Raw genomic sequence first — 18,066 nt, forward strand, 5'->3', positions numbered from 1 at the left:
TTTCTGTTACAGCTTCCTTACAGAATTAATAATGTCCATATTATACAGGGTGATACAGTGGTTGGAGGTGCAACTTGTTACCCTGCATATATTGTTGAACTGCAGTTCCCATCATCTCAGTTATTGGGAAACTAGAACTGAGGAAACCCAAGTTCACATTCCTAGTCAACTAAAAAGTAGACAAGGTGATCTTGAGGTTATCACTTTCTCACTCATGTAAGCAGTCTGTAAAGTGATCTTGTTGCATTTTAGACAGGATGAAGTTAGTAGCGTAAGTCTTAGTTATAACTAGTCTACAACTTACTCTATGAAAGCTTATGCTACCAACTTTATTCTCTCAATTGGTCTCTAAGGTGCTAGGAGATCCCTTGTGCACATTGACAGTCCAAACTAACATAGCTATGTTTTTGAATTTGTGTAAGTATATAGACAAGCTCAAAAAAAATGCCATATTCAAGGATGGCAACCAAAGCACACACCTAACACATAGCCTATAAATGAGAATTTCTCTGTACATGCACATCTTGGGATTTAAGGGTCATTTGTAAACAACATTGTAAATTTAGAGAAGTGCACACTGAACCACTAAATTCCCAGAATGACCCAAATAGCCACTTCTTCTTTTTAATACTCTTTATTTTCTACCCCCTTTTTGGCATATCTAAGTTCCTAGAAGGGTCATTTAACCAAGATCCAGCTTATATTTTACACTCTCTACATTAATTTTTCACACTGACTCCCATTTAAGTTGTCTCTAAAGCAAATCAACCATAGGTTTTTCTTTTAAAATTATCTAATAGTTTTGCCATTGCCTTTCTCAATATCTGACAGTGGATTTTCATGGCTGTCGAAGAATTTGACCCCTTTTCTTCTGGACTTCTAGTCCAACACTCAGATCGCAATGATACACAGGTTTTTAAAATGAGGCCTATCTAATCATGTAGCTGGTAGCAGAACAGGTGTGCAAAGGAGTCTTATTCTATAAGTACAAGAGTCTCTTAACCCAAGCAGCAAACTGTTGGAATAAAAAGGTAAGCAGATAGGTATGTTAAACATCTCTTTAAGTTAAGTAATAGTTTGAGGGGATCACAACACTGATTTCCTTCCTCCAAAACATAACCAAATGTCTCAAATAATTTAGTCCAATTTATGAAAGAGAAGAACCAGCCACGGTGTGTGTAATATCCAACATATTGTACAAATGAAAATAAATACAGATGACGTAAAAGAAACAGAGATAAATATTATGAATGGAGAAAGTGGAACAAAGTAAGTTGTCTCCTAACACTAGAACTTCGAGTCATTCACAGAAGCGAAATGGTGGAACATTCAGGAGACACAAAAGGAATAACTTCTTCACATGTGAAAATGCGACTATGTGTTGCAGTACAGGTGCCAATTTAAAAGATTTTTACATGAGATCAGATAAACAATAGAGCTAGGAGATACTACAGCTTTACATTACTTTCTGAATCAGAGACAACATATCTCTGAACACCACTGTTTATGGAGCAATGGTAGGAGAGAGCAAATGCTACTATATCATGCTTATTTCATGCACACAGGCCAATTTTTTCCACTGTGGGAAGCAACATGCTAGGCCATGTTGTTGCATCTAACAAGACTTCCTTTATGTTAACAAAATTTCCAACACCAACAGAGATCAATGGAGAGTTTCATATGATTATCTTCCTTCTCCTCCAACATCTAGGATGCTAACTCTGGAATCAATGGCCATTTCTATAGAAAATCTTGCCAGGCAGCAAACAGACAAAAACGCAATGTCTGACTCTGTTTTTGCTTAGAGCAGTTTAGATACTTGTCTAGACCTTGTCTGGACAAGTATCTAAGTTTAGAGCAATGCTTTCCAAGCAATCTGATAGTGGGAACTGGCATCTATGTTTTGCCAGCCTGGTACCACATTTATGCCTATAGGCTACATCTGATTGTTTCCTTGCTGGCAAGTCATCAGAGATTGGCAGTTAGTGGCTCATGAACCAAATTATGTTCATGGACCAGTACTTTGAGAAGCATTGGCTTAAAGTACAAAATTTGAAACTTCCCATCTACATTGTAGTTCCTTTGCCTGTGTTTCAAGCTTTGCCTTCCTCTTTACAGCAAGAAAACAAAATTCAGTGGAAGCTGTAAGTCAAGAAAAACATTGCTGTGATAAAAAAAAAAACTCAGTTGATCCTAATCAGGAAGGAAGCTAACAGACCACACAACGAAGAAGGATTCTAAGTACCAAGAAGGCGGCAAAACTGAGTCAGACAATTGTTAGCAAACATTATGTTGAAGATGCCTTTTAAATGTTGGAAGGAAGATGTCCTTCAAAAGATTTCTTGATGGCTTTGAAGATATGAGATTAGATCAAGGTAATGTTTACAACTTCTATCTATCTATCTATCTATCTATCTATCTATCTATCTATCTATTCTGCTATTGCCCCATTTCATCACAAAGTTGCTTGCAGCTAGTTGATTGATATTGGTGACTATATTTAAAGCAGATGTGGGAATCTGCAGGCTAAGAGTCACATATAACTCCCAAGTGGATTCTGGTGGGTGGATGAGTTCTCCAACCTTCACTAAGACTAGGCCTCAAAGCCCCTCCATTTCAAAAGACACTTTTGCCCTCTAACGGCAAATTGTTGTTCATGAAGCAGCATTTTACCTTTGGTCTTAACCTCGGTTTCACAGCCCCCAAAATGACGTTGCTAGAAACTGAAAGACTGACTTGCCATTTTTGGTAGATAGAGTCAATGATTGTTTCATTGTTAGCTGAAAGGTGTATCTATTCCGGGTTTTAATCCAAACTTTATAGGAGATACCCAAGGTACTAAACCTGATCCCCAAAATACGTTCAACACATTAAATACCTCCTTTAAAATTTGGATTGAAAACCAGAGAGCCACCAGCAACCATTTCTGATATCCACCTACATTGCAGTTGCTCCCTTTCCTCTTTAAAGTTGTAGAACTAGGAGTAAGCCCTCATTCTTTGTTTATTCCTGAAGTATATCAGCTTTCTGTTCACACACTTCAGGATGTATTGTTGTTGTGTTTTAAAGTTATATTTCCACCTTTCTATATAAAGTGCCCTCAGAGAAGCTAAAAATAATATATGTGACAAAAACAATCAGTCATTAGCAATAAACAAAAGAAGTCCCCTGGAAGTCATCAGACAACACAGGGCCACTTCTGGTGGGACTCTGTGGTGCCCCGTTTCCCAAGCACATGGAAACGGAGCACAAAGATGTCTATCAGGAGTCAGGTGTCAATTGACTCCTGCTAGAAAAAAACAGGGTAAAGCAGAGGAAAGATGGGGGAAAGCCATCCCTGAGCAAAAACAGGGATAGCTATCCCTGAAGGCAGGGAAAGACAGGAGGGAACAGTGTAAGACGGTTCTCTCCACTTTCCCCCCAACCATCTGATGAGGTCCTCAGTCTAGGAAGTCAAAGTCCTGCATCTGCAAGACGTAAACTGGCCAGTTAATGATAACATGACTTGGAGCTCTCTCACTAATGGGATGGCCAAAAGACAAAGGGTGCATCCCCACTGCAATTTGCAACTACTTTAGCTGCCATGGAATCATGGAAACGGCATTTTAGAAGATCTTTAGCTTTCTCTGTCAAATAATGCATGTGTCTCACCAAACTAAAACTCTCATGTTTCTATAGATTTGAGCCACATTAGTGGAGATGGCAGCTAACAAGTACTGTATTTCAATTGTGAATGGAAACAGATTGGCAGTCACGGTAGCTATTGCAGCACATATCGTAACATTTACCCTACAATTATCTCTGGCCAACATCCCATGAGTCACACTCAGCTGGTGGCTATACCAGAAGTGCAAGGAGTGCAAATCGGTAGAACCCATAAATCCATAAAGCCCAAAGAAACCAGAACACTCACATCTTCAAAACATGTTTCTTTCTTTTAAGCCTTGTCCGGACAACATTGCTTGTTTCGCTCTAGTTGCCATCTCAGCACAGGGAGTGAAGCAACAATTGTCAGTCATGGGGACAAATAGGTGATGGAAGAATGTCTCCAAAACCTCGAGGACAAGGACAAACTGCACTTCCAAGTTCTCTAGTTGTTTCTAGTTTCTTCTCTAATTAATCTGACTTTTTCCATACAATGAGGTAAGTTAAAATAGAAATTAGAAATAAGAGAGCAGGGAAAGTTAAGAGGAAACAAAGAGATTGGGAGTGGGGTTGCTAGCAAAAGGGGGGGGAGAGAGAATGCACTTTGGGTGGGTAACCTGTAGCAAGAAATAAACAAGCTACTTATCTCTATACTGCATTCTTGCAAGGGCATACACATGGATAATTATCTTTATTGACAATTTATGCCTTGCTTTTTTCTATAAACTGGAATTCAAGAGAATTTAGAAATTAAAATGCAATAGTTACATCAATCAGAATAACATTAAAATGGAATTAATTCACCAAGATTGAAAAATAATTTAAAATGTTTTTAAGTAAAACATTTTACAAATTACTGTAGTTTGTAAAACTATATTTAAACCAATACAGCAGTCTCTTAATTTCTTTCATATACTAACATCTGTCGAGATCAATTGTGGACTGGCCAGTGTCAGCTTGCCTGATGTTGAGTGGATCCCCTTAAACATATGTTGAAAATGTTAAAGATCTTTTAGTACCTTGCAAATATAATAGAAGTTCCAATATGATTACTGTATGAAACTAAAATTTAAGTTATACTACTATTTTAACTATTAAATTAAATTATAGCCTTATAGTTGTGGGTGGACCTTCTTTGCCTCCTGGCAACCAATATTTTTAGACCCAGGCCACCACTAATGAAGATCCTAGCTTTTACTATAGTTAACAATTCAATCTAATTTTCCAAATAACACACTGAACCCAAAATTGTCCCAGGTGGTTTATGATTTAGGTCCCATCTACACTGCCAAATAAAATACTGATATCTGATTTGAACTGGATTATGTGGCAGTGTAGATCCATTTTAAGATTAGAAGCAAATGAACCCATCTGGTGGGATCCACAGAAAAAAACAATAAAATGCTCAAAATTTAGTTGTTTTATTAGCAGAAGAGCTTGACCTCCTTTGGCCTATGGCTTCTTCAGAGAACTAAGTAAAATCATAAAAGTACACCATGCCCCCTTCTAAACTGCAATATAAAATGCAGATTATCTGCTTTGAACTAGATTATATGGCAGTGTAGAAGGGGCCGTAGTAAATAGAGTGTTCTCTCACTTATCGCGGGGGTTACATTCCAGGACAACCCGCAATAAGTGAAAATTTGCGAAGTAGGGACGCTAGGTTTCTCCTTAGGAAGGAAGTCGAAAGAGGGAGGGAGGAAGAGAGGGAGAGAAGGGAAGAAAGATGCAGGGGAACATGGTGCTACCTCCTTCTCCTCCCGCTGCCATTTGGGCTCCTTCTCCGCCCCACCGCCCACACCCAACTGAGACCACCACCACTGTAAATCATAATTTTTATGATTTATAATATTATTTTAGTGTTTATTTAAAAACCGTGAAACAGCGAGTCTGCGAAAAGCAAACCACAAAGTAGTGAGGGAACACTGTAATATGGCATTATAAAAATCATTACCTTTACTTAAACTTCAGAAATTCCTGAGCCAAGAACTCTTAAACCAGGTATTGGTCAAATGAAATATGTAAGAAAAAGGAGAAGATTTTTATATCCTGTAAACAGATAGTAGAAAAAAATAGATAACATTCAAAGGCATATGGGCATCTGTCCTAAAAAGAAAAGGATTGCCAGAAAGTTGTTAAGAAGAATGATAGCATGAATGACAGAGAAAAGAGGGAGACAAAAATATGAAAAGATTTGAAGAATTCAGGCCATGAATGTTACAGGCTCTGGAAGATCATGAAAAACATGGAGGTGGAGGTGACTAACTCAAAGAGCATGATAGATTTTTGAAGTTATCTCTAATATTGGCGGCTGCTACCATCTAAGCAGTACTATGCAAATAAACTCTACCTAAAAGACGTGTTTATTATCTGTTTGAATTAAAATCTCATTTTCGTCCCAAGACATGATGACTGTTGCATTCACGCCTACAATTAATTTACCACAAAAAAATAACAGCCTACCTTTTCCTGTGGCATTATCAAATGATCAATGCTGAACAAGAGATTGTGCTATGATAATATCAATGGGGAGCTATCATTTTATAATCTACATAGCCTGCACAAAAAGTACAACCTATTGGTAACAACTTTGATACAACTGCTGCATTTACTACAGGATAAGGGTGCTTGATCAACTTCTCATGAAACAATAGAGAAATAATATTTGGCAGGCAGCATATGAAAAGCCAAACGCTGTTTTGGCCAAATGAGAACTGATGATCCTTCAGTGATATTAGTATATGTGATGCTTTTTTGACCCAGGAACCTGACACAGCAGGCTATCTGGTGAAGTCACGAGAAGAAAGGACAATGAACCATGACAAGATCACTTCTATGACAAGACCTTAACAGAAGAAAGAACTCAAACCTCTTTCAGAAAAGTACTTTGAACACTCAGATTCTACTCTACCATTGGGTTCAGGTAAGGCATTTATTTCAATTGCCTTGATTCATTCACATTTCCAGGTTCCCAGACCTCATCAGCTTTGATTTCTAAATTGTCCATGTTTTCCCAACAGGTCTTCTTTTTTGTTGTCATTACCACCTTTAAAAAAAATCTTTAAAAGAGAAGGACTAAATACTGAATAGTCGCACATTGTCTTCTTAAGCTGTATTTTAAATGTGAAACATAATGGGTTGAATTAAGGATCTGCTTTCAAAAGAGCTCCACTAGTCTCCTTCTAGTTTCCGAGTCCTGTGCCGACACCAGAGCCTACTCTAGACAAGAAGGTCCCCTGATCTCTTTGTAGAGTTTCTAAAGGGGATGCCATAGAGCTTGTTGTACCCACTGAAGTGTGAACCTAATAATAATTATCCAGAGCTTAAACAAGTTCTAATTTGAATAAAACACTCTCAGGCTGCTGCTCAATTAAGTTGGGGTCCTAGGAATTGTAGATCAAAAAGGAGTTTTCTGAAACTGATGTTAGCATGAATGATGATACAGTAATTATGACCATATTTCTTTCACAGTATCAGCATAGTAATGAACCAAGACAAAATGCATGGAACAGTCTGCAACAGCACTGAAAGTCAACTCACATACATCATTGAAACCTCTGTTTACATACCAGCTTTCATCTGTGGACTCTTATTAAATGTTTGGGCCTTGTGGGTGTTCTGCTCTAAACTGAACAAATGGAGTGAAACTAGAGTATACATGACCAATTTAGCCGCTGCCGACTGTTTATTCGTCTTGATGTTGCCTGTCAGGTTAGCTTATAAGACAAAGTCTGTAAATACACTGTGTCATGTCTTGGAGTCTGCATACTTTGTCAACAGGTACATGAGTGTCTTCCTGATCACCATAACTGCAATTGATCGATATATTGCTATAGCATACCCTCTTAAAGCAAAGAATCTAAGGTCTCCTCGGAAGTCAGCTATTGTCTGTGGATTTCTCTGGATCTTGCTTATAAGTATAATATGTACGGTGAAATTTGTGGATGAACGATCTGAGAAAGAAATTTGTTTTATAAAGATTACCAAAAAACCATCAGTATTTCTTTTAGCATCTGTCATCTGGGGATTTTTAATACCTTTAGCCATCTTGAGTTTCTGTTCCATTCGAATCACAACAAAACTCATAAAGAAGAAAAACACCCATCCACAAGAAGTAAAGCTCATCCAGAAAGCAATCAACATAATTTTTGCAAATATGGGGGTGTTCTTCGTATGCTTTTTACCCCTTCATGTGGCACTCTTCATTCGATTCATTGCTGATTTCAGAAAAGCCAGCTGTGCTGAAATGGAAAATATTGAATTATTTGTCAGCCTGGCAGCTATTCTTGCCAACACCAACTGCTGCTTGGATGCCATTTGTTATTACTTTGTAAACAAGGAATTTCAGGAGGCTTCCCTGAAACTATCCACCAAGTATTTATCACATCTAAATCAAGAATCTGAAAAACAGGACTCTGGAAATATTTAGGTTTAAAAAGCAGTCAAATAATGCTGAGATCTGAAAACTCATCCTCAGCTGCTGCTTCTAGTCTCGGAGAGGGCATCTACACTGCAGCATTAATGTAGCTTGACACCAGTTTAACTGCCATGGGTCAATGCTACAGAATCTTGGATCTTTTTTTTTTTTTTTACTTTGCAGAGGCACTGGCATTCACTTGTGAAAACTACAATTCCCACTATTCCTATGACAGTTAAAGTGATATCATACTGCATTAATTCTTTAGTGCAGGTGCACCCTAGGATTTGATTGTCGTGTTTTAGGACATTTGAGGCCCAAGAAGCTTTTTTCAAGCTGGAATGGACTTCAATGTCTTGGGAAATCTTCTGGGAGAAAGCGCCGCTTGATGTTTTCTGAGATATGTTAGCAGATCTAACCAAATCTATTATAATCAAGCCCAAAAGATTCACTGCAGATTCCTTAAAAATCAGTAACAGATTGCAAAGAGAATCTTGCCAGTATTGGCTTGCCATAATATATTTGGATTTGTTGTTTTATTTCTTACCTTACATGTAATTCCTTTGCCATGCATGAATTCGTGTTCTAGCCATCTTTGATTATTTCCAAGCAGTTACATTGTATGAACATGTTTTATAATGGGCATTGTGTCATAAATAAAACTAATTGATCAACTTCAACCAAATTGTAAACCCACTCTGTTTATTGACAAAGAAATGTAGCCCTTTGTTATTGGGAAGCATTGGGAAGAAACTAAAAAGAACCAGAAAGAAAGATCCAATAATGAAGTCTAACCCCAATCAAAACAATACCTCTAAATTTAATATCCATGATTATCAGATCTTCCCCTGATAGTATTTCACTGCCCGGATCTCTTTGGTGTAGGATAGGATAGAAATGTTTTAATAATTAAAGTTATTGATTTTCTAAAAATGCAAAAAACCGCAGTTTCATCTTTGCAGTTAACCATTCTCTGTGAAATATACTGTAAGTCTGAACTCGGGTGATTCAAGGATAATTCTTGATTTTGAAGGTGTGAGATTATACATAATAAATGCATTCACAGACTCAAAAAGCACGACTTCATAGGCTTAAAGTTCCTAAGGTGGGGCAGTGTTGATGCACCCTCGGGTAGCTAAAAATCTTCATAAAGCAAATGTAATATACAAATAGTACAAAATAATAATTCTAAAATCACAGACATATAAAGATTAAGCATTCTCCTGTCCAAAATGCTCGGGATCAAAATGTTTCGTATTTCGTAATTTCTTTCCTATTTTTGAATACGTAATAAGTTATCTTGAAGTCTTAACATGAAATTTATGTTTCATAAACACTTTATATACATACCTGCAGATTATTTTATACACAATATTTAAATTGTTTTGTACATGGAATAATAATGGGTTACTTATCTGTAATCATGTTTCTTTTAGTGGTCATTTGTGAAATTCACACATATGGATATGCGGATTTCACAGAGACCACAAAGGAGAAATTTTGTGTATACTGAACCACCAGAATTCAAAGGTATCAGACAGACTGGATTCTGGGGTACAGTAGAGTCTCACTTATCCAACATAAACGGGCCGGCAGAACGTTGGATAAGTGAATATGTTGGATAATAAGGAGAGATTAAGAAAAAGCCTATTAAACATCAAAATAGGTTATGATTTTACAAATTAAGCACCAAAACATCATGTTATACAACAAATTTGACAGAAAAAGTAGTTCATTACACATTAATGCTATGTATTAATTACTGTATTTACGAATTTAGCACCAAAATATCACAATGCACTGAAAACATTGACTACAAAAATGCGTTGGATAATCCAGAACATTGGATAAGTGAGTGTTGGATAAGTGAGACTCTGCTGTATTTTGGATTTTGAAATCTCAAGCTATAACACAGTAGAATCAACAGCAAGAATCGGCAGATAGGCAAGTGCTTCATTTGTTTATCTCATGAATTATTTTCAGCTGATCCTTAAATAACAATAAAAAGGGTAACTGTTATGACCCCATTCCAATGAGAGAGACTGCCAGAGCTAGTTTCTGGTATTATATGTTCCTTTTGTGTGGTAAATGAATGTATGGTGGTAGATATGGTTTGAACATAAGGAACTATTGTCTGGGAATGGAGTTCTAAGTTTATTTTGAGCTGACCAAAAAGTAAAGGAAAATGCATCTTCTTGCAGTGGCACACTGATTGGATTACACATTGGTGGCATCTATGTGCTGAATGTTGTTCCAGTAATATAATTTATGTCATACTAATGTAAACTGTAATGTAAAAATCTCATTTAGCCAATATGAAATTTTAAAAATCATGCATGCCTTTTGACACTGAAAATGTGTGAACTGTGTATTAATGGACCAAAGAAATAAAAACCAATCATCAGTAAGATTACAAATCTCCAAATAGTTGTAAGGCTGCAGCTAACGTAGCGGTTAAACTGCCAGCTACAGAAGATCTTGCTAGTTCGAGCCACGGACAGAGTGAACTCCCACCATTAGCCTAGCTTTTGCCTATCAGCAGTTAGAAGACAGCAATGTGAGTAAACAAATAGGTACCGCTTTAGCAGGGAGATAAAAGGGGCCCCTGAAAAACATGCTGGCAGTTCAATCGACAGGCTCCTCGATGTGGAAGAATGGAACAACAGCACCTCCCCATGGCCGTCGAGCACAGCCTCCAGATGTCGGAAATGAAAGAGGGCAGCCTGCCTTTGTTTATGTATTGTATGTCTTTGTCAATTGTATAATGGCATTTAATGTTTGCTATATATGTACCTGTAATCTGCTCTGAGTCCCCTCAGGGAAATAGAGTGGAATATAAATAAAGTATATTTAAATGGAAATACAGAGATACAATAAACCAACACATGGCCTTTTTTATTTGTTTACTCAGAGTTTAACAGAACCATATCCTCAGGGACACTGTTCTCTTCTACAGAAAACTGTTGTTAAGGATTAGGCAATATTCGTTTATCCAGGCAACCAATTTTAGAAAAGAAGGAATCAAAGACTGCCAGGGTTTTGCAATAGCTACTTCTCACAGTTGAAAACAGTAATGAATCATTTGATCTGAGTTCTGTGTCACATTTTTACATGAGTCCATTCTATAAATAGTGAACCTAAGGGAACACTGCAACCATCTACTCCTAAAATGTTTTCTGGCCGTTTTGTAGGATGGGCTTCCAACCTGCTCAGTCATCTAAATATGCACATCCTTTTGAACTGTCCACATAGTTAAGCTTCCTCTCTCTGGAGGACAGGAAGAATTTAAATGCAGCAAATAAATAGTTGTGATGACCCATGGGCCTTGTAGTCCTGCTCAGGACATTGTAATTCCTGATGAAGATGAAAACTTGGGTTTTTTACCTTCCCAGTCTGAACTGGATTCCTCTCAGCCAGATCTTTCCCAGGCAGATCTGGGAACCTTGCACCTGCAAGAAAGTTGTCTCCCAGAAGTATGTCAAACAAGCCCAGAGCCTACTTCTCCCGTATTCTTGCGCCGGGAGTTTTGTAAACAACAGAGAAGTTTGGATTCAGCTTCGCGCAGGAGTGCGAGGATTGCAGCTAAGAATGTGGCCAATTAAGACTGCTTCTCGTGAGAATCTTTGGGGAGTCTCACATCTGGTCTCAGAGTTAGCTTTCGGTTCTGATTCCCAGAGAACTGCTTCGGCGGGAAAGCTAGACTCTATTTAGGTGTTTTACCCGCGTAGTAACTTCGCGGAGTCAATTCGTCAGCCTACGGAGCGAGTTGTGTCTGGACAGCGCGCTCCGGTTCAAGCCTCGCTCCTGCTCAAGCCTTGCCTTGCTATCCAGCCTTCGCCTTGCTTCCCAGCCTTTGTTTATCTACGGACTTTGCCTTGTTTCCCAGGATCAATCCTTGCCTTGTTCCACGGATTTATCAAGTTATTCCACGGACCTTGTTCTTGTTCTTAGTTACCTTGTTCCACGTTCAAGCCTTGTTTTAAGTATCAAGTTATTTCCTAGCCTCGCTCAAGTTTCATGGACTAAAGGACCTTGTCATCTCCCCTCACTTTGCTTGGCAAAGTGAGTGTTTCGGTTATTGGATTACAACTTTGGACCTTAATATTTCTTATTGGACATTGCTTTTTGGACTAATTCTGACCTTTCCTGAAAGGTCTAATTCTGAACTATTTTCTACACTTGTTTTTATTAACTTTATATATTCCTTCAATAAAGATATTAGATAGATTCTGGCCTCTGTGTATGGTTATTGGTGCTCTGCAGCCTGGGTCGTGACAGTTTGACTCCGCCACCCTAAGCACCAATTAACCTCGGCCAGAATGTCTACCGGAGTCGTACCTGGGCCGAGCGGCCAGCCGATTACCTACACCATCGACAAGGAAGAGGTGGACCGAATCCGTGATAAGCTCAATGCACAGGATGGAGAAATAAGGGGTTTGAAGGAACGCGGAGTTCGTCTTCCGGCCATGGCGTTGCCAACCAAGTTTACTGGAGAAGCTTCTAAGGTTCATGTCTTCCGTCGCCAATGTCAAGCTTATCTGGAGGCCCGTGCTGCCGAGTTTCCCCAAGAAGACATCAAAGTGGCATGGGTTTACAGTCTTCTAGACGGGCCAGCGGCCAGCTGGGCGACGGCACTGTTCGACCAAGCCTCTCCACACCTAAGATCAGCGCAACACTTCTTGGACCACCTCAAGGAGACTTGGGGAATCGAGGACAATTTGGAGGCAGCCGGTCACAAACTCCGTCGCCTTTTCCAAGGAGACAGACCTATGTCTCAGTATATAGCCGAGTTCCGAGTGCTGGCCCACAACACCGGCTGGAACGATGTAGCCCTCAGGGGACAATTCCGGGAGGGTCTCAACATTGAAATGCTGGAAGAAATCTCCAAGGTGGATCCTCCCCAGACCCTCGAGGCACTCATTGATCAATGTTTACGGGCTGAAGTCATGATTGCCAACAGAAAACAGTGGGTTCGAGGCCAGGGCAGTAGAGCCGGGGCAAAACCCCCCGCTCCCGCCAGCGTTCAGCCACGTCCGGTGTGGAGACCCCCACCGCCAACCCCATACCCCAGAGGAGGCGAGGAGGTGCCGATGCAGTTGGGCAATGTGCGTCCCAGACTAGATGCCGCCGAGAAGGCCCGTCGTCAACGCTTAAACCTCTGCTGGTACTGCGGGAACGGGGGCCACTTCGCCAGAGAGTGCCCAGCCAAAGGGAAGCCTGCCGCCCGTCTTGCGGCGGCGTCCTCCACGGAGACGAAGGCGTCTGAGCCGACTGGCACACAGCCGGCGGGGGAAGCCAACGACCGGGTGTAGAGAGGCTCGCCAACCCGGTCAAAAAATCCATCCAAGAGCCGCCAACCGGGGTCCTGTTCCTTCTCGTGGTCACATTATGGTCAGCAAAAAGGGGACCCGTCATGATCCACGCCATGATAGACTCTGGAGCTACCAACAATTTCATCGATAGAGAGTATGCCGACTCTCTGGGATTACAATATCATGACTTCAAGAATGCCCGTGTGGTGCAAGCCATAGACGGCCGTCCCCTCAAGACGGGCCCCGTAAGTCAGTGGTCGGAACCCACCAGGATGTGGATAAGGGAACATATGGAAGAGATTTCCTTCTTTGTTACCGAGGTCCCCCATTTCCCTGTGATTTTGGGAATTCCATGGCTGACTCTCCACGACCCTAACATTTCCTGGTCCAACAGAGAACTGCAGTTTGCTTCACCGTACTGCCAAAACCATTGCCTCGTAGCCAAGGTATGCCATGCCACAGACACCGAGCCCATCATCACCTTGCCAAAGAAGTACTCCGAGTATTGGGATGTATTCAATGAGAAAGAAGCCGAAAAATTACCCCCACATAGACCTTATGACTGTGCCATTGACTTGGTGGAGGGGGCCCCGATCCCGCGAGGGCATCTCTACTCCCTGACTGAACCAGAGCAAGAAGCTCTCAGGGAATTCCTAGAGACAAACCTTCGCAAGGGATTCATCAGACCCTCTCAATCCCCAGCCGCCTCCCCAGTGATGTTTGTGAAGAAGAAGTCAGGGGAACTACGCTTGGTGGTGGACTACAGAGCATTGAACAATATCACCAAGCGGAACAGCTATCCCCTGCCCTTAATCTCGGATCTACTGGATCGGCTTCGAGGAGCCAAGGTTTACACCAAGCTGGATCTTCGGGGGGCTTACAACTTAGTTCGCATCAGGGAAGGGGACGAGTGGAAGACCGCCTTCCAGACCAAATTCGGATTATTTGAGTCCCGAGTTATGAATTTCGGTTTATGCGGAGCCCCCGCAACGTTCCAGCATTTTGTCAATGACATTTTTCAGGACTATCTAGACAGGTTCTTGATAATCTACCTGGACGATTTTTTGGTGTTTTCCAGATCACAATCAGAACATGAGAACCACGTCAAAATGGTGTTACAACGATTGCGGGATCATGGACTTTATGCCAAGCTGGAAAAATGCGCTTTTGATCTACAAGAGGTAGATTTCCTTGGTTACCGCATCTCGCCTCTAGGGCTTTCCATGGATCCAGCCAAAGTTTCAGCAGTATTGGAATGGCGGGCGCCAACTAACAAGAAAGAGGTGCAACGTTTCTTGGGGTTCGCGAACTACTACCGCAAGTTCATTCCAGATTTTGCCCGCTGGTCCGACCCCATCACTAGCTGCATCCGTGGAAAGCAGCCTTTCCGCTGGACTGATCAAGCAGAGAAAGGGTTCCAGCAACTAAAGAAACTATTCACCTCCCAGCCAATTCTACAGCACCCAAATCCTGGAACCCCTTTTGTGGTGCAAGCGGACGCCTCTGATGTGGCAATTGGGGCTGTACTCTTACAACCGGTGGGAGATCACCTCCACCCCTGTGCCTTTTATTCTCGTCAACTAACCACACCAGAGAGGAATTACACCATTTGGGAAAAAGAACTACTGGCCATAAAGGCAGCCTTTGAAACTTGGAGACATTGGCTAGAAGGGGCCAAATTTCCCATTGAAGTCCACACTGATCATCGTAATCTAGAACATCTAAGAACTGCCCGCAAACTAAATCAGAGGCAGCAACGTTGGGCTTTATTCTTTGAACGTTTCAATTTTCAGATCCATTATGTGACCCCAGCCCAAACCAAGCAAGCAGACGCCCTGTCACGTAAACCGGAATACGCTGCAGGACGCAAGGAGACCTTTGAATCCCAACTGCTACAACCTGAGAACTTTGCCACGCTCACGGTGGGGAACACCAAATCCATTCCCATTGGTTCAACTTCCCCTACTCCAGGACCCATCTGTGCTCAAGAAATCAGGGCTAGTCAGCAAGCAGATGCCTGGGCGCAGGACCAACTTCGCCAAGGTCTGCATTTCCCCTTTTCGCTTAAAGATGGGCTGCTCTGCTATAGAAATCATGTTTATATCCCACCCGGACCGGGCAGGGAAAAAGCGCTTCGTCTGTGTCATGACTGCAAACCAGCAGGACACTTCGGACTATTTAAAACTATGCATTTGATCCTAAGGGATTTTTGGTGGCCCAAGATCCGCAAGGATGTGGAAAAATATGTCAACACCTGCCCAGTATGCCAGCGCTCCAAGATACGAAGGGAGAAGCCCTCAGGACTTTTACACCCCCTTCCTACCCCATCTCGCCCATGGGAAATAATTTCCGCGGATTTCATCACTGACCTACCACCTTCCTGTGGATTCACCACGATCTTAGTGGTGGTGGACCTATTCACCAAGTTAGCCCATTTCATTCCCTGCGAAGGCCTCCCCACGGCCAAGGAAACTGCGGATCTATTTCTTCAACATGTTTTCAGACTACATGGATTGCCCAAGAGTTTAGTCACAGACCGTGGATCTCAATTCACCTCTCGTTTTTGGAAGGCACTACAAAAACTATTGGGCATAGACTCTCGCTTATCTTCAGCTCATCATCCCCAAACAGATGGGCAAACGGAGCGCACCAATGCCACTTTGGAGCAGTATCTTCGCTGTTATGTAAACTATCAACAGGACAATTGGGCTTCTCTGTTACCATTGTCTGAGTTTGCCTACAACAATGGAGTTCAAGCTTCTACAAAAGAAACGCCGTTCTTTGCAAACTACGGCTTCCATCCACGTTTCTTCCCCCCTGTCATTGAAACTTCAGAGGTTCCCGCAGCAGAGGATTGGCTGCAGGAACTCACAGCGGTGCAACAACTTTTGCTCCAGCAACTGGACCAAGCCAAGGAGGACTATAAACGCCACGCTGACAAACATCGCCAGCCGGGCCCCGAAATCAAGGTAGGAGATCGGGTTTTCCTGTCCACTCGCTTTCTGCCCTCCCACCGCCCTTGCCGGAAGTTAGATGCCCGTTTCATTGGTCCCTATCCAGTGGTGGCGCAATTAAACCCCGTGACTTTCAAACTCCAACTTCCGCGTTCAATGCGCATTCACCCCGTGTTTCACCGTTCCCTGCTCCTTCCGGCGGATGGTGTGCGACCTGATACAGACCAACCGGCCCCCCCTCCTGTTTTGATGAATGGGGAGGAGGAGTTCGAGGTTGAGGACATTTTGGATTCTCGCTTTCACCGCCGCCGCCTACAATATCTCATTGACTGGGTGGGTTTTGGCCCTGAGGAACGCTCTTGGGAAGACGCCTCCACAGTCCATGCTCCTGATCTAACCCGTCGCTTTCATCAGACCTATCCCACCAAACCACGACCTCGCGCCTCGGGGAGAGGGCCCCAGTTTGGGAGGGGCCTTGAGGAGGGGGATAGTGTGATGACCCATGGGCCTTGTAGTCCTGCTCAGGACATTGTAATTCCTGATGAAGATGAAAACTTGGGTTTTTTACCTTCCCAGTCTGAACTGGATTCCTCTCAGCCAGATCTTTCCCAGGCAGATCTGGGAACCTTGCACCTGCAAGAAAGTTGTCTCCCAGAAGTATGTCAAACAAGCCCAGAGCCTACTTCTCCCGTATTCTTGCGCCGGGAGTTTTGTAAACAACAGAGAAGTTTGGATTCAGCTTCGCGCAGGAGTGCGAGGATTGCAGCTAAGAATGTGGCCAATTAAGACTGCTTCTCGTGAGAATCTTTGGGGAGTCTCACATCTGGTCTCAGAGTTAGCTTTCGGTTCTGATTCCCAGAGAACTGCTTCGGCGGGAAAGCTAGACTCTATTTAGGTGTTTTACCCGCGTAGTAACTTCGCGGAGTCAATTCGTCAGCCTACGGAGCGAGTTGTGTCTGGACAGCGCGCTCCGGTTCAAGCCTCGCTCCTGCTCAAGCCTTGCCTTGCTATCCAGCCTTCGCCTTGCTTCCCAGCCTTTGTTTATCTACGGACTTTGCCTTGTTTCCCAGGATCAATCCTTGCCTTGTTCCACGGATTTATCAAGTTATTCCACGGACCTTGTTCTTGTTCTTAGTTACCTTGTTCCACGTTCAAGCCTTGTTTTAAGTATCAAGTTATTTCCTAGCCTCGCTCAAGTTTCATGGACTAAAGGACCTTGTCATCTCCCCTCACTTTGCTTGGCAAAGTGAGTGTTTCGGTTATTGGATTACAACTTTGGACCTTAATATTTCTTATTGGACATTGCTTTTTGGACTAATTCTGACCTTTCCTGAAAGGTCTAATTCTGAACTATTTTCTACACTTGTTTTTATTAACTTTATATATTCCTTCAATAAAGATATTAGATAGATTCTGGCCTCTGTGTATGGTTATTGGTGCTCTGCAGCCTGGGTCGTGACAGTTTGACTCCGCCACCCTAAGCACCAATTAACCTCGGCCAGAATGTCTACCGGAGTCGTACCTGGGCCGAGCGGCCAGCCGATTACCTACACCATCGACAAGGAAGAGGTGGACCGAATCCGTGATAAGCTCAATGCACAGGATGGAGAAATAAGGGGTTTGAAGGAACGCGGAGTTCGTCTTCCGGCCATGGCGTTGCCAACCAAGTTTACTGGAGAAGCTTCTAAGGTTCATGTCTTCCGTCGCCAATGTCAAGCTTATCTGGAGGCCCGTGCTG

General features: G+C 42.2%; 1 protein-coding gene across 2 annotated transcripts; it reads left to right on the top strand.

Moving 5' to 3' along the window:
* Positions 1–1,929: 1,929 nt before the first annotated feature.
* On the top strand, positions 1,930–10,944 carry LOC100557680 (G-protein coupled receptor 35). Of its 2 annotated transcripts, XM_008106310.3 has the most exons (4): positions 1,930–2,375; positions 3,977–4,143; positions 6,409–6,568; positions 7,117–10,944. In XM_008106310.3, exon 4 carries the CDS (start codon positions 7,130–7,132, stop codon positions 8,072–8,074), a length of 945 nt encoding a protein of 314 aa, XP_008104517.1. In that variant the 5' UTR covers positions 1,930–2,375; positions 3,977–4,143; positions 6,409–6,568; positions 7,117–7,129; the 3' UTR covers positions 8,075–10,944. The 2 variants fall into 2 exon arrangements, with proteins under 2 accessions (XP_008104517.1, XP_008104518.1); XM_008106311.3 differs by lacking the exon at positions 3,977–4,143.
* The last annotated feature ends 7,122 nt before the right edge of the window (positions 10,945–18,066 follow it).

The sequence above is a fragment of the Anolis carolinensis genome, chromosome 3, assembly GCF_035594765.1.
Source record: "Anolis carolinensis isolate JA03-04 chromosome 3, rAnoCar3.1.pri, whole genome shotgun sequence".
In the NCBI taxonomy this organism is placed as follows: Eukaryota; Metazoa; Chordata; class Lepidosauria; order Squamata; family Dactyloidae; genus Anolis; species Anolis carolinensis.

Excerpts from the sequence above, each read along its gene's own strand:
- LOC100557680 (XM_008106310.3), top strand. The coding sequence starts at position 7,130 with ATGAACCAAGACAAAATGCATGGAACAGTCTGCAACAGCACTGAAAGT.